Consider the following 21,790-nt stretch of genomic DNA (forward strand, 5'->3'; position numbering starts at 1 on the left):
CCTTCCCTCAAACTCGGCCAGCCCCTCTGGGGGAAGCCTCTGAATGCCCGATGTCTTCCTATTTGTCCCAGACTGGACTGTGGGCTCTGTGAATTATCATTTATCTGTGCCCTCCCAGTGCCTAGTCCTGTGAGAGGCACATTGTAGATGCTCACCAAATTTGCTGAATAAATGATTCTTCACAAAATGAAAATTCCACTTCCACCTGACTCAGCATCATTGTTACCATTAATCTCTTTATTTTGCTACTTTAATAGTTGGAAAATGGTACCTTATTTTTGCTTCTGTTTTCATTTCTCAAGCCTAAACAACTTCTATATATTTACCTACTAATTACATTTTTCTTCTATGACATGTTCACCAATTTCCTTTATCCAATGCATATTAGGCATAAAGTTTTTCTCATTGATTTGCATGAGCTATTTATATAATATGGATAGTAACCATTTGTTATCTTCAATGCAGATATTTTCACTTGTATGGGTGTTTTATTTTCATTTTAGGGGATTAGTCTTTCTGAGATACAAAAGTTTTAAAATTTAGAAGTTAAATATATCAAGTCAGATTTTCTTTTTCTTATACTTCTAAACGTATAAAATTATTCCTACTATAGCTCTGGGAAATAACATATTTTTCCAAAGTTTTTCTATGGTTTGTTTGTTTATACTTAATTCTTTCAATCCATTTGGGTTTTATTTGGAGGTACCCCTCCCCCCAAGTTCTGAATAATAATCTCAATGCCATCTAATTCATATTTTTTCCCCGTGTCTCCTTTACCACATAGTGTGTGTTTTTATATGTAGTGTTAGCATTTATGTCCCATTCATCTGTGTGTCTTTTCATGTTAATTTCTTTATATGTTTTAATATTTGGTGGCCATCCTTCCTCAAGGTCCTTGCTTTTCATTTTTAGAAATTTTTTTTTTTAATTTTATTGGAGTACAGTTGACTTACAATGTTGTGTTAGTTTCAGGTGTACAGCAAAGTGATTCAGTTATAGATATACATATATTCATTCTTTTTTAGATTCTTTTCTCATATAGGTTACTACAGAGTATCGAGTAGAGTTCCCTGTGCTATACAGTAGGTCCCCGTTGGTCATTTATCTTATATATAGTAGTGTGCATGTGTTTGTCCCAAGCTCCTGATTTATCTCCCCCACACCCTACAATGTTTCCCCTTTGGTAAACATAAGTTTGCTTTCGATATCTATAAGTCTGCTTCTGTTTTGTTAAGTTCATTTGTATCTTTCTTTTTAAATTAGATTCCACATATGAGTGATATCATATGATATTTGTCTTTCCCTGCCTGACTTACCTCACTTAGTATGATAATCTCTAAGTCCATCCATGTTGCTGCAAATGGCATTATTTCATTCTTCTTGATGGCCGAATAACATTCAATTGTATATATGTACCACATCTTTATCTGTTCCTTTGTCAATGGACATTTAGGTTGCTTCCACGTATTGGCTATTGTAAATAGTGCTGCAATGAAGATTGGGGTGCATGTATCCTTTCGGATTATGATTTTCTCCAGATATATGCCCAGGAGTGGGATTGATGGATCATATGGTAGCTGTATTTTAAGTTTTTTTAAGGAATCTCCATACTGTTCTCCATAGTGGCTGTACCAATTTACATTCCCACCAACAGTGCAGGAGAGTTCCCTTTTCTCCACACCCTCTCCAGCATTTATTGTCTGTAGACTTTTTATGATGGCCATTCTGACTGGTGCAAGGTGATACCTCATTGTAGTTTTGATTTGTATTTCTCTGATAATTAGTGATCTTGAGCATCATGTGCTTTTTGGCCATCTGTATGTCTTCTTTGGAGAGCTATCTATTTAGATCTTCTGCCCATTTTTTGATTGGGTTTTTGTTTTTTTGACTAGAGCTACATGGGCTGTTTGTATATTTTGGAGATTAATCCCTTGTCAGGATTACCATCTAATTCATATCTTTCCCCATGTCTCCTTTATCACATAGTGTGTGTTTTTACATGTAGTGTTAGCATTTGTGTCCCATTCATCTGTGTGTCTTTTCATGTTAATTTCTTTATATGTTTTAATATTTGGTGGCCATCCGTCCTCATGGTCCTTGCTTTTCATTTTTAGAAATTTCTTAAATAGTCTCACTTGTTTATTCTTCTACATGAATTTGAGGATCACTTCTCCACAAAAATCTAAGAAGATCCAAACAAAATCCTCTTGAATTTGGATCATGATTGCATTAAACTTATAACTTCATTTGGAGAAATGGACACATTTGTAGCATTTACCCAGTTCATCCCGGAACATGGAATGTCTTTTCTTCACTTACTACTACTTTTATAAACTGTAGTACAAATGTATAATTCTCCTCTTGCAGTTATCCACACTTCCTGTTAAAGTTATCCCAAGTCTCTTATGTTGACTATTCTGAACGGGCCCTCTGAAAATTTCTCTTCTTTTGGCATATTTCAGTGTGAAGGATGGGCAAGGGGATGCCTTTATCACATCTCAGAGCTGAGAAGGGAGTTCCCTCCATTTCTCTTCTCATATCCAGCTGGGTACCGAGTTATGTTCATCCCATCACCTAAATAGCCCTCCCAAGCAAACTCCTCTCCATCCCTACAGTCCTGTCACTCTCCAGGACGCCATCACTTCTTGACTGGAGACAGGCATTAATGTCCGCTGTAGCCTCACATCCTGCAGCCTCCCTTTCCCCAGTCCCCCCTCCCACCGGCAGCCACCTCCTGTGTGTTGGGTACTGTCCCAGGCCAGGGGGTACATCAGGGGAGAAGATGGAGCTAGTTTTTTAGAGGGTGTCAGGGAGGCAGGCAATAAACATGTAAGCAAATAAATGAGATCGTTGCTGGTAATGCTTAGTGATCCCCGAAGGAAATAAATGGGAACTGAGAAGATTCTTCTAGAATCTTCCTCTTATGCATTCAGCTTGTTGGTCCAAATTTTGGCCTTCAGCGTCTCAGGGGAGAATTTAATTGGTGTCCCACCGTGCTCCTGGGTCCCTGTGCTCCCTTCCTGCCTCATCGTCAGCTGTGAGCACTGTGTCTGAATTTCTCCCCCACTGCCTCTCTACTGCCCCACCGCTTCTTCACCCAGCCACTCCCTGCTTTAGAAGCACCCCCCCTCAGAAGCTTCTGGAAATCCGTGTGAAGGAGAAGCCCCAATTAATCCCCCCAGGGCCTCTGAGGACCAGCAATTCCCCTCTACAGCTCTGTGAACCAAAAAGACCAAACCCCATGAGAAGTTCAGGTGACAGTTGCTGTCTGAGGGAAAGAGCAGCTACTCCTTTCTCATCTGTCTCCTCCTCCCTCTCTCCCCTTCCTTCTTCTAAGTGACACTGGGATGTGCTCTTAGACCCTACTAAAATTTTGGGCAAGGGGTAGGGCAGAGAAAAGCTGTCATTCTGTCAGGCCACTCCATTCTGTCCTGAATTGGGGGAGGTTGGGTGTCGCAGGCTGGGGTCTGAAGACAGATGCCAGGCTGGTACAGCTGTGCTCCTGGCCAGAGCTTAAACTTTAGTGTGGTCATCAAGGTACCAGAGGCTGAAGTCTCCAAAGGTGACCTAAAGAATAATCATCAGTAAGGCTATGGGGTCCCTACAAGGTTCCAGACATTGTATTACGTGTTGCTCACAACCTGAAAAGTTAGATCCCAGTGTGTCCTTTTTTATGGATGAGGGAACTGAGGCTCTACGAATTTAAGTATCATGCCAAAGATCACTCAGGTCAAAAAAGCTGTGCTACCAAGCTGGGCTAGTCTTTTCTCTTCTATGGTCTATCCTGCCTGACTCCCTCCCGTCTCTACTTATTGAAACCCTTCTTGTCCTTTGATGCCACCTCCAGGAAGCCCTCCTAAACTTCCAGGTTGAGAGTGAGATTTCCTTCACCAGGTTGCCCTCACTGTTCTCTCTGCCTCATGGCTCCTGTGGATGGGGCGGTGTCTGATTCATAGCACATTGTGGAACTAGCTTGATTCAAGGCAGGTGGTGAGCCCTGGCTAGAGATGGATACCTTAGATGGCTCTGAGGGAATCCAGTGGTCCTGAGCTCAGCCGAAAGTGAAGGGGCCCTCTTTTGTGCCTGGAGGGGACCACTTCCTATTCCTGAGGAACAACCTGCTCAGTCTTCAAGCACATCTGGTATGATCCCTGATTTGGGGCTGGAGAGCTCTGACTGTCAGTGTATCTGGGGCAGCTGCCAGGGAGTGGAGAGTGGTTTGCAGGACAACTTCCCTGGGAGCTCAGGTTCCCATTCATCATCTATCTTCTCCTCCTCTTCCTCAGGGGTCTTGCTCCAGTCTCCTGTGCACTTCCCACCTCAGAATACACACACGGGTCACTGAGCCTTCAGAGCCATGCCTGAGATGTAGAGAGATCTCCCTGGGAACATGACCCTTTGTCATCTAGCTCAGGGGTCCCCAACCCTGGGGCCGTGGACCGCTACCGGTCCACAGCCTGTTTGGAACCGGGCCGCACAGCAGGAGGTGAGTGGCGGGCCAGCGAGTGAAGCTTCACCTGCTGCCCCCCATCACTCGCGTTGCTGCCTGAGCCATCCACGCCCCCCATTCCGTGGAAAAATTGTCTTCCATGAAACCGGTCCCTGGTGCCAAAAAGATTGGGGACCACTGACCTAACTTACTCTAGAGAACGAGGAGCTGGGATTTTCCCAACCTTATATATTGGGACATTTACCGTCAATTATTAAGGTTGGAATCCCTAGCCCTGTATTATAAAGACCATCAGTAGAATCAGATGGGCCTCGGATTATATCTGGGTTTTGCTTCCTACTAGCTGTGTGACTGTGGGTGAGTTATTTAAAGTTTTCTAAGCCTCAGTTCTTTCTTTTGTAAGTAAAGCCAGTAATAGTCCCTACCTCACAGGACTGTGCTGAGAATTAAATGAGAAAATACACGTAAGGCAGCAAGCACAGTCCTTGGTACACAAGACCCACTAAACATTATTGGGTCTCTCAGCAAAGCTCTAGCCTGTAATTTGGGACCCACTACTCAGTGAATGACTCCTAACTACCTTGGCCAAGCCTCTCCACTCTCCCAGAGATAACAGGATGACTACACACAACCTAGTCACCTGAGTCTTTTCTTAACATATATCTTTGGTTAATTTTTTAGTTATTTGATGTCTCAAATTGTTATGGAGCAAGTTTTAAAAAAATAACATGCTCGGGTACAGTGGATGTCTTATTGTCACTGCCTGCCAATGAGTATTAATAGATCCTCAGCCTAAACTTGGTTTTGTTAAGTGCACTTTAAGGAGAACTTAACTTTTTACTTCACTTGTGGTGTTTGTGGTATAAAATGTCTTGTCTCTGTGGCTTATTGTTTCAACCCATTCTGCTCTTTCAGCCTTCAGAACAGTTTTAGAGCCAATAGTAATAATCGCTAACTCAATGAGTGCTGACTATGAGTCAGGCATTTTTCTATGTCTTGAATGTATCATCTCTCTTAATCTTCATAACAACCCTAAGAGGTGAATACTCTCATCCTTATTTTATGGATGAGGAGACTGAAACATAGAGAGGTTAAGTGACTTAAGATCACACAGCTAGTAAGTGACATAGTAAAGGTTTAACCTTGGACAGTCTGACTCCAGAGCTGGGATTCTAGGTCCATCTTGCAAACCACCTGACTTGCTAGAACTTTAAGTATCTAGAGATCAAGCAGGGGGTAGGCTGTTCCACTCGTGGTCCCTGACAAACCTCACCTGGCATAGTCATTCCTCGTGACTCTGGGCTTGGTTGTGTGACTTGCTTTGGCCAGTAAGACATTAGAAAGCATGATGTAAGCAGAAGCTGAAAAAACACTTGCACAGTGGGGCTCATCCTTTTGGAATGCTGCCCTCCACATGAGCCATCTCAGCCATCCCTTGGCCATTTCGAGTCAACCCAGCTCAGGTCCCAGAGCAGAGAAAAGTCAGCCCCATTTGTTCCTTGCCCCAACTCCTGGCCCTCAGAATCAGAAGCAAGCATAAAATGGTGGTTATTTTAAGCCACTCTGTTTAGAGGGATAGTTTGTTATACAGCAATAAATGATGGAAATGACCAAGAAGCCAAGGCCAGGCTGGGTGTGAAAGATGTGGACCAAGTGTGCAAGAATACCTAGAGTCCAGGGCTCAGAAGAGCACTGAAGGTTTGAAGCCAGGTGAGCAACAAGTCCTTCAAGAGCATCCCTAAGCAGAAAGTCTGGTGTAGCTCAACCAACAGTCAGGGACTAGGAAAAATGCAGACACAGGCATTCAGGATGGGTGGAGGGTCCAACACCAAGCAAGATGGACATCTGGCTAGAGGCTCTGGGAAGAGAGAGCTCAAATTTGCATGATTAAGAAGCCTCTCATGAGCTTCTGCCTGGGGTCGGAGCAAATTCCAAGGCCTCATCAGCCAGTGCTAGGACACAGGTGGGAGCCAGTTAACTGACTGGGGAAGAGCAGACTGGATCTCCCAAGAGCCCATCCAACACTGTCTTAAAGAATTTTCCAACAAGCCCTTTCCCGTTCTCACCAATGAGCTTAGCTTTCCTTTCTTCCATCTTGCCAAGGTGTGGACTCATTATTTTTTCTTTCCATGGTGAGAGCAGAAAAGTAGAAAAAAAGATTGGACCACAACCTTTCCATCTGCATAAACACGAGTATGTTTCTTTCCCATCGGAAAAGGGTTTCCTGGCAACTGTGTGTGTATGTGTACGTGTGTACAGACATACACTACAAAGTGCAGAGCACATGTTCTTAGGCAAAGTGTATGATGTAATATAGTTCTTTTTTTTTACTTCCTGATTATAAAAGTAATATGTTGAATAAAATTTAGAAATTACAAAAGTATATAAAAAAGTAACATTCACCCAAAAATCACCCATCAGGAGTCATCACAATGGACATTGTGGGTATTTCCTTCAAGTATTTTTTCCATAATTTTTTGTATATGCTTTTTAAAAAGTAAAAGATGGAATCATACTGGGTACTACTTCCTAACCTGTTTTTTGACTTATAATATGAACATTTTTCCCATTTGGCAAACTTTCTTCTAAAACAGTTTAAAATGTTGCATTAAGTTCCTTTATATCATAATTCCTTTACTGGGGGTGTGTGGTTGTTACAGTCTGTCTTTAAAATGTTGAGAATGAACATCCTTTGTTTTCATTGTCAATCGATTCCTTAGTACTGATATTTAGAAGTCATATTATTGGGTCGAAGTCATATTATTGGGTCAAAATCATATTATTGCTTGTTTTAAAAGACTTTGATACATCCTGCTAAATTATCTCATAACATGTTACCAATGTATACTCCTCCTTCAACAGCAGTATATAAGAATTCCTGTTTTATTATACACTTGCCAATATTAAATCATTTCATTAACAAAAACTGGCCGTGATCTTTTAACCCATTTTCTCTTTCCCTTCTGTAACATTTGAAATTTGGCATAGGTATAAACTTTACTTGGCACTGAACTGCTTAGGATTACACACTGATTACCGCAGTGGTTGCCTAGTTTGTTCCTAAAACAACCTGTTAAAGGGGCTTTGCCTCGCTTTTTTTTTTCCTAATGAATAATGAAAAGCTCTGCTGTGTGTGTCTTGCCAGTAGTTTTCTGACAGAGGTGTGCAGATGTTTCGTCCATTGGCCTTGCTTGGGATGCTTGTTCAGACCACACCTGTACAGGTGTGGGGTAGAGGGCAGGGGTTAGGGGCATGGATTCTGGAGTCAGAAGGGGCTGCCTTGAAAGGCAAATTCAGTCTCTTACCAGCTGGGTGACCTTGGGCAACATATTCATGAACCTCAGTTTTCTCTTCTGTAGAAGAGGAATGATATTACTTATTCACAGGATTGCTGTGCATATTACATACGATCAAAAGGCATGGCAAGTTGACTGTGAGGGTAAGACTCAAAGGCCCTGCACAAACTGGCCCTGCATCCCTCAGGTATTAGCCTTAGTTCTAGCTCCAACGGACTCTTATTTTCCTCCCTCTGGCCTTTTTTTACTTGCTGGTGTTTTGTTTTGTTTTGTTTTCTGCTAGAACACTCTCCCCAGATGGGTGTCCCCCTCTCATCATTTAGATCTCAGCTCAAATGTCACTAACTCAGACTTTCCCTGGGCTCCCACCCCCCCATTGCTCTTTCATAAAACTCTGTTTTAATTTCTCGAAAGTGCTTAATCCCTCCATGGAATGATCTCTTTTTGTTTGTTTTGTCCTGTTTTGTTTTTGGCCGCACCGTGCGGCTTGCGGGATCTTATTTCCCCAACCAGGGATTGAACCTGGGCCCACGGCAGTGAAAGCATGGAGTCCTAACCACTGGACCACTAGGGAAGTCCCAGGATCTCGTTGTTTATTGTTGATTTTCTTCCGTCCACTAGCACCATGAAGGTGCCATGAAGACAGACCCTGCCTGTGTCTGCCTTCAGGAACCCAGCACAGTGCTGCCCAAAGCAGACACTCAATCAGTATTTATTGAATGAATGGACTAGCAATAAAATGATTTTTAATCTCTTGTGCTAGAGATTATTTTTTAATTTTTCTTAGAGTAAAGCAAAGCAGTTTTGTGCTAGATTTACCTCTGATGGGACGGAGCTGTAAATACAGGTATTAAAAAGTCAGTAAATGTGAGAGCTGAGGGTGTCCTGGCAGGGTTACTTGTGTTGTATCTTAAAGGGTTTGACACTAGACTGATCTGGAGAGAATCTCAACCTCTCCACCCAATGGCTGTGTGTCCACAGTGATATCTTAAGTGCTCTAAGCCTCAGTTACACTGCGTGTAAAATGGCACTAATACCCACCTCAGAGGATTAGTTTGAGGATTAAATACAAGACAACATATGCGAGTACCTGCAAATAATCAGCATTTAAAAATGGTAGTTATTTTTGCGTTTAAGAAAACCAAGAGCCGGGCTTCCCTGGTGGTGCAGTGGTTAAGAATCCGCCTGCCAATGCAGGGGACACGGGTTCAAGCCCTGTTCCGGGAAGATCCTACATGCCACGGAGCAACTAAGCCCGTGCACCACAACTACTGAAGCCCACACGCCTAGAGCCCGTGCTCCGCAACAAGAGAAGCCGCCGCGATGAGAAGCCCGTGCACTGCAACGAAGAGTAGCCCCCACTCGCCACAACTAGAGAGCGCCCGCGCACAGGAACAAAGACCCAATGCAGCTAAAAATAAATACATAAATAAATTAAACAAAAAAAAGAAAACTGAGGGCCAAGTAACGTTAGGCTCTAAGAATGAGACAGAAGGAATAATTACTGTAAGGTTTTGTTTATTAATTATCATATTCATGAATATTAATTCATAGTCACTATGAATTATCATATATTCAAATGAACAATATTGATCGATGGCCGTCTTTTCGGGCTTTGGAAAAGCCCATCCCTTTCTACCTAGATGTCTTTGGATGTATATAGTTAATATTTCATTAATTATGTAGAGGGGCGTTGTGTGTACATCAATGTCTCATATGATGCATATAATTAAGCCACTTTTTGTTGGAAGCGGAAGAAAATTGGGCTTTCCCAAAGAAAAGCAGCTTGCTCCCAAAGTTGCTAACAGATTGCTTCTTAATTGAACTTGGGAGGTGAATTATATGGTGAATTAGAAAAAAGAACAACTCTGAATTTAGTGAATTGTTCCATAAAGGAAACTGTGGGATTGAATTGCAAATGCTGGATAGAAACATTTCAGCCTGGCCCCATGCATCACGGGCTGCTGACCTCTTCATGAACAGGCCTGGAGCTCTCTTTTCAAGGCCTGGAGGGCATTCTTTCCCAGAGACCAGCTGTAAGCCTGGGTTTCTTATGCAAAGGAGACGTTTGAATAAGCCCCTGTGACTAATGAAATCTACAGGGTCTTTGCATAGCCTCTCACTGAAGAGGTAATTAACCAAAGATCAAATATGGGCATATATATGTATTTTTTCAAATATTTTTGGCTTGCAGTTACACCCAAGGAAAAAGATATCCCTACACCCTGAATACTCCCTGCCCCCATTGCCCCCAATCTTGCATCAGACTATATTTCTCTCTTCCCTGTTCTGTGTGCTTATGGCTGCAGTTATAGCCACAGTCACACCTGTCTTATTTGCTTGCTTTTACTGAAATGGAGCAACACAGGCCATTGATTTAGATGTGAGAAATGACTTTTCTTAGTACTTGATGTCTGTCTGCAGCTCCACATCTTCCATTCCTGGTGAGCTTGGGCGGAAGGAGGTTAGTTTTAAGAAAACATCATGAGTTGAGGCTACCTCTTACAGGGTTCTCTAAGTAGAGAATCTCAAGTTTGGCTGCACCTTAGAATCAGCTGGGGAGCTTTTTAAAATCTCAAGGCCCAGGCCAATCAAATAAGAACCTCTGGGGGTGGGATGCAGGCCTCACTATTTTTCTAAAAATCTTCCCAAGATGATCCCAAAGTGCAGCTAAGGTTGAAAGCCATTGTTCCAAGAATATCTACTTCCCTTCCTCCATAAGCTGAAAAAGACAAACTTTTCCATCAGTGATGATGAGTTAGAAATGATTGGGTTTTCTTTGTAAGTACTGTCTACCTGACTCATCCATCTCTACCTATCCATCCATTCATCCATCAATCACATATTTTATTGTCTGCTATGTGCCAGACACAGTGCTGGGTGTTTACTGTTGGACAAGACAAGGCCCCTTTCTTCAGGATGCTAAAAACTAAACTAGGGGATCAGCTGAGTAGACAGGAGATCCCAATTACTTGTGGCAAGGGATGTGAAAAAGCCCAGGGCGCTGGTAACACAGAGGAGGGGGCTTCTAACTCAAGAGGAGCAATGGGGCTTCCCAGAGGAAGTGGTGTTCAAGCTGAGCCTTGAAGGTCCAGTAGGATTTGGCCAGATGAAGAGGTGGGTGTGGCAGAGGAAGGTGCATCAGCAAGAGGAGAATGGAAATCCAAGGCATCGTGAGTAGCTTAGGTGGCTGAGCACAGAGTGGGAGTGGGGGAGTAGCAGGAAGCCCTGAGGTACCAGGTGGAGGAGGCTAGCAGGGCCATATCACAGGGGTGGGCCTCAAGGGTCATGTTAGGGCTTAGAATTCATCCCAAGGGCAGTGGGAAACCTTGGGAGGTTTTTTTTTTTTTTTATGGGAGAAGAATGGAAATGCGTGGTTGCCAACCATTCTTTTCTTTTTTTTTTTTAAATTAATTAATGTATTTATTTTTGCCTGTGTTGGTTCTTCGTTTCTGTGCGAGGGCTTTCTCTAGTCGCGGCAAGCAGGGGCCACTCTTCATCGTGGTGCGCGGGCCTCTCTCTATCGTGGCCTCTCTTGTTGTGGAGCACAGGCTCCAGACGCGCAGGCTCAGTAGTTGTGGCTCACGGGCCTAGTTGCTCCGTGGCATGTGGGATCTTCCCAGACCAGGGCTCGAACCCATGATTCTCAACCGCTGCGCCACGAGGGAAGCCCTTGGGAGGGTTTTCATCAGGGGAGTGGCCAAATCACATTCACTCCAGGTAGATCCCAGGCTCAGCTGTACTAGAAACATGCGATTTGCTGCCCTTTGGAGAAATGACAAGAGCTGCCAGTCTCTTGCTGGTAAGGATGACAGAGAAGGGATGTGTGTTCTTAATTGCTGTGACCCCAATCTCATCAGTGACTTTCCCTTGGGAATAGGCAGCCACCCCCAGACACCCCACTTGTTCTCCTGTTCTTTCTGGGTCTGAGGCTGAGGGGAAGGAGCACAGATCTGGGGAGGTCCGCCAGGACCCACCTTCAGCTTCTCCATTACTAACCATCTCTGTACCTTCAGGACAGGCAAGTCACTTCACTTCTTGGAACCTTGTTTCCGCATCTGTGAGATGAGGATGTTTGTGGCTCTTTTGTCACTGAGTCTTCATGAGGCTAGAATTACAAAACTCTGCATTTAGCACTGTTCCTAGCACATGGTCAGCACCGTAATTGGCACATAGTAAACACTGATTCTTTCCCCACCTCCATCTGCTAGGGGGACCCTGGTCTCCCCCCAGCTCCAGAGCTTTGCTCCCATTGTTACCCCAAGGACCAGGGGGCCAAGGGAATCAGAAGTCCTTATCCCCCCACCTCCTCTGCCTGCTGCAAAGCTGAATATCAATCTCTCCCAGCCATCGCTCCCTCAACCACAGCCTCCGGCTAACCTTGAACCAGGCTGTGCTCAGGTATCCTTACAGGTCTATTTTTTTTTCTTTTTTTTCGTAGGAGCCAAGCAGGTCTAAACTTTCCAACCCTCCATGATGGGCTGGTGCTTTGCAGAATCTCCTTTCAAATCCCAGCTCCTGTGTTCCCCTCCTGTTCACTACTAATAACGCTGATCATATTCAGAGCCAGTGCAGTTACAAAACCCTTTCATGTCCTCTGGCTCCCATCTAGATCTCTCAGAGTAAAAGCCAAAATCCTGAAAATGGTCTGCAAGGTCCCCCATGAACTGAGCCCCCCAGACCCTCCACTGCTCACTGACCTCAACACCTATTATTCTTTCCCTGGCTCATTCCATTCCAGTCACACCCACCTCCCTACTGTCAAGCACACTCCCACCCCAGGGCCTTTGCACCTGCTGTCCCTTCAGTCGGAATGCTCTTCCCCAGATACCTGCAGACCCTCTCCCTCACCTTCTTCAGGCTTCTGCTTTTCTGCCTTGTGTGAAATGGCAATCCTTCACCCCTAGCATTCACTGTTCCCCTCACCCTTATTTATTTTCTTCATAGCGCTTGTCAACAACCGACTTATATATTTAGTCACCTGTTTGTTTATCATTTTCTCCTCTACCCTCCACCAGAATATAATTTCCATGAGGTCAGGGTAGAGTTTGTTCAGTGTCATATCCTGAACAGCAGAAACAGCATCTGGCATGCAGCAGGTGTCGGATAAACATTTGTTGAATGAGCAAATGCCTAAACAAACCATTACCTCATTCGGAACTTGGAACAGCCCATTTGACAGATGAAAAGTACTAACGCCCAAGGTCTCATCCTCAGTTACACAGGGAGTGAAGACTAAGCTAGTCCGGGAGCCTTGGCCTCAGGCTCTCCTTCAGTCTGCACAGGGCACATTCCTCCGCTGGCCAGTGATTTTCATACCATCAGGATTTCCCCTGACCTTTAGCCCGAGAGGAAATGATATCGCAACTGGAAGAATACCCAGAGGGCTGGGAGCTGGCAGCGAACGCCCCGGCAGCTGCAGGGAGTGTGTTAGTGGATTCTGACTTGGCCAGAAAGGCAGCGGACAAGCAGGATGAAGGCATGTAAAAATATCCGCGCGCGCCTGGTCCACCGCCAGTGTCAGTCACCAGAGGGAGAGAGGTGGTCTGCATGTCAGGAGTTGGGATGCGGGACCACAGGGCTGTCTTCCGTGGTTGTCAGGGGCCAGGGCATTGGGTTCCACATTTGGGACCCTTCCTTGAGCAGCGCTGGAAGCCTGTGACCTATGGAGCACAGGAAATGTCATTGGGCTTCTGACCAGGAGACTGTCCTGAGCCCTCAGCTTCCCTTACGGGCTGGCAACCCTGGGCTGATCATTTTGTATCTCAGTTTTCTCCTCTGTAAAATGGGGTTACACTTCTGCTACAGAGTGCTTTCATCAAGGTCAAAGGGGAGATGGGGAAATTGCTTTGTAAGCTGCAAATATCTAAACAAATGCAAGAAATAGTTTGCACAAGTAGATTGTCCTGTAGATGCTTTGGTGTGGTTTCACGTGTATGATAATTTCCCCTGGACACAGGCTTTGTCCTCAAATCTGCTCCCTGGTGTCCCGACCCACCCAGCTGCTCAACTGCCAAATGTAGGCATCATTGGGGGCCCCTCTCAGTCCCTCATATCTAAGCCATCAGCCTCTCTTGTTGCTGTGCCTCCAACTCTATTCTTAATATCCCTGAGGGTCCAGCCTCCCTCTCTGCCCACCACGGTCAGCCCCTCCGCATGGCAAGCTCATTCCCGATCCAGAGTCTTTCCTGAGCCTCCTTCTGCTGGGACACACTGGCCCGGATCTCGGTGTGGCTGGCTCCTTCCTGTCTTCCAAGTCTCAACCCAAATGTCACCTCCCTAAAGGGCCTTCTCTGACCGCTTTCTAAGCAGCTGCTCCAGGCCACGTTACCACATACTGCACTTGATCTTCAGAGCACTTTCTGAACCTGCAATCATCTTATTCCTTTATTTTCTTACCTACCATTTACTGTCCAACCGCCCATTTGGAACTTAGGCACTGTCTGTCCTGTTCACTGCTGGATCCCTGCTGCCCGGGACTGTACCTGGTTCACAGTAGGTCTAATAATAGATGGTGATAGACCATCTTCCTGGTGGGGACAGATGTGAACCTGGTTTCTAGATGATGATACTAGCAAACGAGTATGTGTATCACTGCCCTTGACTGAGGCAGTGTCGGCAGAGTCTGATTTATAAAGTAAGCAGAGCAATTTCTAAAAGGAGACTCACACCCCAAAGAGGAAACCAGGAAGCCTGTATAAGCCAAGGCAGCAGCAACTGCCGCATCACATATTTAGGAGTGGCACTGGTGACGTCTCCCTGCATCCCGTGCGGGGGACTCCAGAACCAGAGAGTGTCCTGTTTGCATTGGGCTTTCTCAGGGAGTTGGGGGTTAGGAAACTGACTTTGGGATTCGCCTGTTAACTCTGTATGTTTCACTCCAAGTGCCCTTGAACTGATTGAGGAGAGCCTACATTTATAATTTCTGAACTATGTTCATGGTTATAAGAAAGCAAGTTCTTTTTGGCCTGAGCATCGAGTAGGGGCCCAGTCATCCTTTGTTAAACAGATCTTCACTGACCCACTGGTGATTCTGAGCGTCCCCCAGGTGACCAGGTTTGTTCCCTCATCTCATGGTGCTGGTGCAAAGAAGGCTGGTGCGTCCTCACGTTTCTTTTCTTCTTTGTTCCTTTAGGTGGGCTTGGAGAGCAGCCATCTGAAAGCTGGTCGAATGCTACAGCCACAAATACCAGCAGTGAGGAAGCTAGAGAGGGTAATGTGAGGCCCCACCAGGCCTTGGGGTATTCTTTGTTTTTCAGTTGTTGTAAATTTCACATAACCTAAAATTTACCATTTTAACCATTTTAATGTGTACCATTTCGTGGCATTAAGTACATATACAATGTTGTGCCACCATCACCGCTATCTAGTTCCAGTCGCACCCATTTCCCTCCCCCATCCCTGATCCTGGCTTTGGGAACCTCTTATTGTACCTTTTGCTTTCAATCTTAGTGAACTAGAAGCAGTGAAGTCTGTGAATGAGGAGGGGGTGAGGCCTTTTGTTGAGTGGGGTGGGCCGGCTGCCAGAGAAAGGTATAAGGTGGTGTTTGGTTGCTCGGGGACTGGAGGGCCTCCAGTTAGACTCTGCAGTCTGGGTGTGACTTTTCTCTCTAGCCCTTGGCTGGCCAGCTGAAGGCCCTGAGGACCGAGAGGAGGGATGACGAGGCTTTGGGAACTAGGGGTCTGACAGAATGAGTGGGCCTGGGAAGCAAGAAAGGGAAATAAAGCTGGGTGGGGACTGGGAGGCAGGTGTAGACTAGAGACCCCGTGGATAGTTGGCGGCGGGGGGGGGCTGTCTGTGGCAGGGGCCTGCCTGGAGGTACCACCTCTGCCTGTCTGCACACCAGCGCCCAGACACGCGTGCGCTCTCAGAGATTCTAGCCTGGAGATTATGGGAGGCGCCTCACTGGAAGCATCTCGGTTTTGGAGAAGGTTTTCCTGTTCAGAAGCTGTGCTGGAGGAGAAGGGCTGCTGGGCTTCTGTCCGGCCTGCATCCTGCAGGAATCAGGGCTTGTTGCCGACAAGGGTATTTCTTCTATTGACACATAAAATTAACGCAGAGCAAAATGAATCATTTTTAAATGCCAGAATCCTGTGTTTCAGGGATGCTTCTGTGGAGGTGAAGTACAAACCATTATTTACTTTATTTTATGTTTTTTCTTTAATGTTATTTTATATTTTACACACACCATATATATATAACTTCACAGTAATGTACAAATGTGATGATATCATCATATACTTTTCTTAGTGTTGTGTTTTTTTCTTTTCCCTTTAATTTGGCTACCTCCTTCACTTCTTTTTTCCACATATTACCCCTCTACTCTTCCCCAGGTAATGCATGCTAATAACTTTGTTTTCACGCTTTCATATTTTTCTCCATGCACATATATTCACATATACGCTGATGCAGAGATGTATACATATGCATACATAAACATACATATAAACACGTAAACATATATACAGATATGTTTTGTCATTTTTTTAAAAAAGGGATCGTATTTGGTACGTGTTTTTTATGCATTATGCTTTTCTCACTCATCAATACCTCATGGAAAACCCCTCCAAGACACTTTTATAACTTCAATTTATTCTTTTGAATAGTTGCAAAACATTCCTGGTATGAATGGGCCGTAATTTATTCAATCCTTCCTTTATCAGTTAATACGTAACTTCAAGTTTTTGCCATCATAAACAATGTTGCAGTAAAATACCTGAATATAGACCCTTACACACTTAGAATGTTTTAAATAGATGTTGCTAAAATGCATTTCAAAAGGTGTAAGTGTGCTCCTTTCACCATATCCTCCCTGGCACTAGGTATTATCAGTGTTTTTAATAATGGAAACGGTAGCTTATTATTAGTTAATTTGTATTTCTCTGACTCCTGGTGACTTTCAGCGTCTTTTCCTACCTTCGCCAGTGATTTGGGGGTGCACTTCTGTGACTCGCCTCTTCCTGTCCTTGGCCCATTTTCTGTTGGCTTGCTGATCCCCTCTTAGCAGTCTGATCTCCTTTAGAGAGAGGCAGACTCTTCCACTCCCACTCCCCACCACCACCATTTGACAAACGTGCGTCTGATTCTAAGTCACACCAAGTATTGCTGGGACCGTGCGCAGGGCCCCTTTAAAACCTGTATTTTTCTGCTTTGCTTTCTCAAAGGTATTTTGACTTAGGCGTTTTCAGGCTCCCAGACACCTGGTAAAATCAGTGTCACTTCATTTTGGCCGCAGATGACCAGCACTTAGTGGTGAAAATGGACACAGGGTGTGAGGATGAAACCAGAAGGATTTGCCATTACCCTTCAGTGATGTAGACGCCACACCTAATTTTTCCTTCATGATTTAAGTGATTTATTATGGCATGAAAACCACCCCCAAACTTAGTGACTTCCAACTGTGATTTGTTATCTCTCATGATTCTGTGCATTGACTGGGCTGGCTGGGGTGGTTCTTTGGCTGACGTCAGCTGGGGTCACTCACTTGATTAAATTCATCTAGCAGCTGGGCTGGGCCGAGAGGTCCAAAAAAAGCTTTAGTCACATATTTGGTGCCTCACTGTGCCTCCACATGCTGTCTTTCCACATGGACCTTCACCATTTAGTTGTCTACGGTTTTTTTATAGCATGGTGGCTGGCTTGCCAGAGAGAGGAGACAGAAGCCACCAGTTCACTTAAGGCATGGACTCTGAACTCTCAGAATGCTACTTCTGCCACATTCTATTGGTCAAAACAAGCCAAAGGGCCAGCTCAGCTTCAAGGAAGAGAAAATAGATTCCACCCCTTAATGTGAGAAGTGGCATGAACTTACAGGGATGAGAGCTGTGGCCATATTTGGAGACCATCTACTGCCTTCCCTCACTGCGTCTTTCCTGCTCACCAGCAATAGCTATTGTCAGAATTTTTAATATTAATATTTGCTGGGTTTTTGGGTGTCATATGACCCAACCAAATAAACTTGAACAGTCAGACACACTCGGGTTTCCATCCCAGCAAGCCACTTAGTAGTTACAACCTTGGATAAGTTATCCAGCTCCTCATCGAAGGTTTGGAGAGCATTAGAAATAATATTTATGCAAAGCGCATAGCCATGTGTCTGGAACTTAAAAAGTACTCAGTAAGTGTAGCTCTTCCCCTTCTTCCTCTCCACCTTCACCTCCAAGAATTAGATTATCCAGCACTGAAAGTGCGTCGTCCGCCTCTGGACTGGGATTTCACAGCTGTTTCACAGCTGCACAGAAACACCATTAAGGAAGACAGGAAGGAATAAGGCTGCAGCAGCCCATTAAAATTCTGCCTCTGGTTGTGTTGTACACGGTACTCACACTGGGACGAGACATCTTCTTGGGTGTCTTAAGGAGGTTGATGACAGCACTGCCCCACCCACGCCCCACACCCCTGCAGCTGGCTACATCCGTAGTCTGCAGCCCCTCAAATGATTCTGGTGTGTTTCAAGAGGATAATGTCAAGGTTAGGCCAGTCCCTCCACCCTGTATTACAGCAGCAGACGAGCAGGTCTTTAAGCATCCAGGGTGAGCCTGAGGAGGAAGGAGACCCCCCCAAGGTGAGGTGAAGGCCATCCCTTCTAGCTTGTTCCCCCATCCTTCCCATCTGTCCCTCCAGGACACTGTCAGGTGCCAGCCTGGGTGCCTCTTGTTTTTGTTTGAATTAAAGATAAGGCAAGTTGTGTCAATCTCAGATTCCCCTTTAATCACAACCCACCCCGCTTCCGCCACCCCCAGAAAAAAAAGAGACTGCCCAAGCAGGAGAAAGGATCTGAGGGAAGCCCCTGGTCGGCTGGGTGCAGCACCAGGTGTATTTCCTGGCATTATGTTCCTCCCCTCAGCCCTGATGGTGGGCATTTGTGCTTCCAGCTTTGGGGAGGGCTGGGGGGCTTGGGGAATTGCTCACTCAGCACCCCTTGGCAGACTGTTTGGTCTGAGGAGCCTTCCTACCCTGGAGATGAGAGCTCAGCATGCATTTCGGGGCCGATAATGGGATTAATGAAATGGAGTGTGTAGCTGTTCCTCAAATGAAGCTGTGACTGTTTTGGTAGAGCCTGATTTCCAGAACCATATTCATAAAAGAGAATGGACCTTTCACTTTCTGTAGCAGTCCCTAAGGGCTCTGTGCTGCAGCCAATAATAATGGAATCAGGGTGCACCAGAGAGCAGGGGTCCCTCAAACTTGGGCACAGAGCATCACCTGAACCCCTGAATGTCACTTATGTCAGCATATCTGGGTGTAACCATTGAACCTGACTTTAGGCATTCTTTCTAGCCTGTCCCCAGATGCAGATGTAATGGTGATAACTGCAGCTCTCGTCGAGCCCTTACACAGCAGGCGTTTGATGTTCATTTCCTGGTTCCATGCCCATGACACCACCATGCAGCAGGAAGGAGATCTCAGGGGACAGTGGCTCGTCTAGAGCCACACAGGTAGTGAATGGCAGCATTTACCTTGAGCCTGAGTCCCCCTGACCCTGAATCTCTTGCTCTTAATCTTTGGGCTACATCAGTGGTTCTCAAACTTCCTTATGCATCCGAATCACTTGGGGAGCCTGAAAAAGCACAGATGCCTTGACAGTCCTCTAGGCCAATTGAGTCCCAATCTCAGGGCAGGGGGGGCAGACACCAGAATTTTTTAAAAGCTCCCTGATTGAATCCAATGTGCAGCCAAGTTTGGGAACCATCGTGCAGAATAATCCACAGTCTCCCCCTTTACTGAGCCTTTCAGGATCGCCACAGGCAAGGTGCGAATTTGCCCATCACCCATGGGGTGAGGGTTATGCAGATGGCTGGACCGTCAGGGTGTTTACTTCCAGTGTAGGCGGGACTGGTTGACTAATCGAAAATCCGCAGTTCCTTGCTTGAGAAGGCTGGGGCAGGCCTGGTTCCATTTATAATACGGCTGTGCCTTCGGCTGGAAACGGAACACTGAATAGCTATGGCAGATTTTCAGAGAGGATAGGGTACACTCCCAGAGCCAGAGAATTTAAGTGGACTTTATCCCCCAGCCCACCCCACCCCCAGCATGTTAAATCCCTTCAGACACCCCTGAAGGGAGTCCTCCTCTGCATTTGCTGCTATTCAGATGCAGGCCTCTTGGACCATAATAAATAATTACATCCTTCTATTTGGACTCCAATTCCAGATAGTAGTAATCCAAGAAAATCCAATAATGACAGTTGCATTAAGATCCTTCTTCCAGGCTACGCAGAACATCTGTTTAGACATATTTTTAATCGGCAAATGCTTCCTGTGTTGTGTCGTCAGCAAATTAAATTTCTCACTGGACCGAGGGGGAAGCTGTCATTCAATAAGCCATCTCTGGAAATTACACCCCAGTCTCTTTCCAGGTGCACTTAAGATTTTCCCATGCTGACTCGGCTGCACCAGGCCCTAACATTACTGGGTCACATGTATATATAGCACAGCTTCTCTGAGAAACATTGGATTTCTTAGTGTTAGTCCCTCAGATAGAGAAATATTGATATTTTTGCTCATTCTCCAAAGGAGAGTTGGCGGCGGAGGAAAATTAAGAGACTTGTTGAAAACCATATGGGAAATGAATAACAAACTTCCACTTGCTACATCGCTGCCTGTGATTACTTAAGACAGGATTCTCAGGATTTAAACATTAAGGACTTCAGGGCTGCCAACATTTTGGAGAGGTTTCTGCCGCAGAATTGTTTGGACTGTTGGGTTGTTTATTTTTAGAATAACTCATCCATTCTTTAACTAATTAATTCAAAATCCAAGAGCACCGAATGCTTACCACCAGCCAGACACTGTGCTGGGTGTGAATAGAGTGGTGAATGAGCCAACCACAGTCCCTGCCCCCATGGAGCTTCCAGTCAACTGGGGCAACTCACATTTGAAATCTGGATGCAGTTTGTAGTTCTGGGCTGGGAGAGCAAGTTAGAATATCTGTAGAGGCCAAGCAGGTAATGTCATTGGGTGAAATGCCTGGATGGGACCCTGCGAAGTGGGAGATAGATTCTAGCAACCAGGAAAACGTGTGCCCTGACTGTAGAGAGCAGGTGCTACTTAACTGCTATGGGTTGTAAATGATGGAAGATGGGCCCACTGTTGCCAGATCTTTCCATTTTTAAAGAAAAACTAGAAAATCTGGATTTTTATGTGAAATTCCTTGATTTTTAAAAGTTGGCTTCTCAAATGAGTAGCCAACTTTGTTTTTAAACAAAACAAAACAAAAACCCAAAGTGTGGGCCAAAAGTATCCAGGCCAAACAAAACACATCTGTGGGTTGGGTTTATCCCAAGAGCTGGAAGTGTGTGACTTCTGATCTAGAAATTCTAGCAGTAAAACAATTATGTTCAGGCTTAAAAATGTGTTATATGCCAACTTTCTTGTTCTGGCAACTGAACTGGCAGGGACCCCTTTTACAAACATAGAACTACTGGAAAAAAATATAAACTTCCTCTTTTTTAAAAAAAATTTATTTATTATTTTATATTTATTTTTGGCTGCGTTGGGTCTTTGTTGCTGCGTGGGGGCTTTCTCTAGTTGCGGTGAGCGGGAGCTACTCTTCGTTGCGGTGCGCGGGCTTCTCATTGCAGTGGCTTCTCTTGTTGCAGACCGCGGGCTCTAGGCACACGGGCTTCAGTAGTTGTGGCGTACAGGCTCAGTAGTTGTGGCTTGCGGGCTCCAGAGCACAGGCTCAGTAATTGTGGCACACGGGCTTAGTTGCTCCGTGGCATGTGGGATCTTCCCAGACCAGGGCTCAAACCCGTGTCTCCTGCATTGGCAGGTGGATTCTTAACCACTACGCCACCAGGGAAGTCCTATAACCTTCCTCTTACTCCAAATTAAAAATACAGAGTTAAGCTCAAAGAAAAGATAGGGAAATTGTCATTATCAGAAAAGAACAGGGAACATAAACCCATAGAACTAAGCTTCAGATGGTGGCAAAACTGTGCAGAGGGCACTGAGACTGGGCCAGGATTTGGGGTACTGAAGGCTGGTGTTTTTTTTATGCCCATGTAACAGCTATATAGGTTCAGGATTTGTGGCCTTGGTC

At 45.2% G+C, this 21,790-nt stretch overlaps 1 protein-coding gene across 1 annotated transcript in view; it reads left to right on the top strand.

The window, feature by feature from the left end:
• The window catches only part of TLL2 (tolloid like 2), a 139,482-nt gene that overhangs the window by 47,862 nt on the left and 69,830 nt on the right, over positions 1 to 21,790 (top strand). Inside the window, exon 3 of the mRNA XM_082423659.1 lies at positions 14,882 to 14,959. Coding sequence (XP_082279785.1) covers positions 14,882 to 14,959 — 78 coding nt within the window. The remainder of the gene's footprint in view (positions 1 to 14,881; positions 14,960 to 21,790) is intronic.

Source organism: Balaenoptera physalus (assembly GCF_965194825.1).
Source record: "Balaenoptera physalus genome assembly, chromosome: 14".
In the NCBI taxonomy this organism is placed as follows: Eukaryota; Metazoa; Chordata; class Mammalia; order Artiodactyla; family Balaenopteridae; genus Balaenoptera; species Balaenoptera physalus.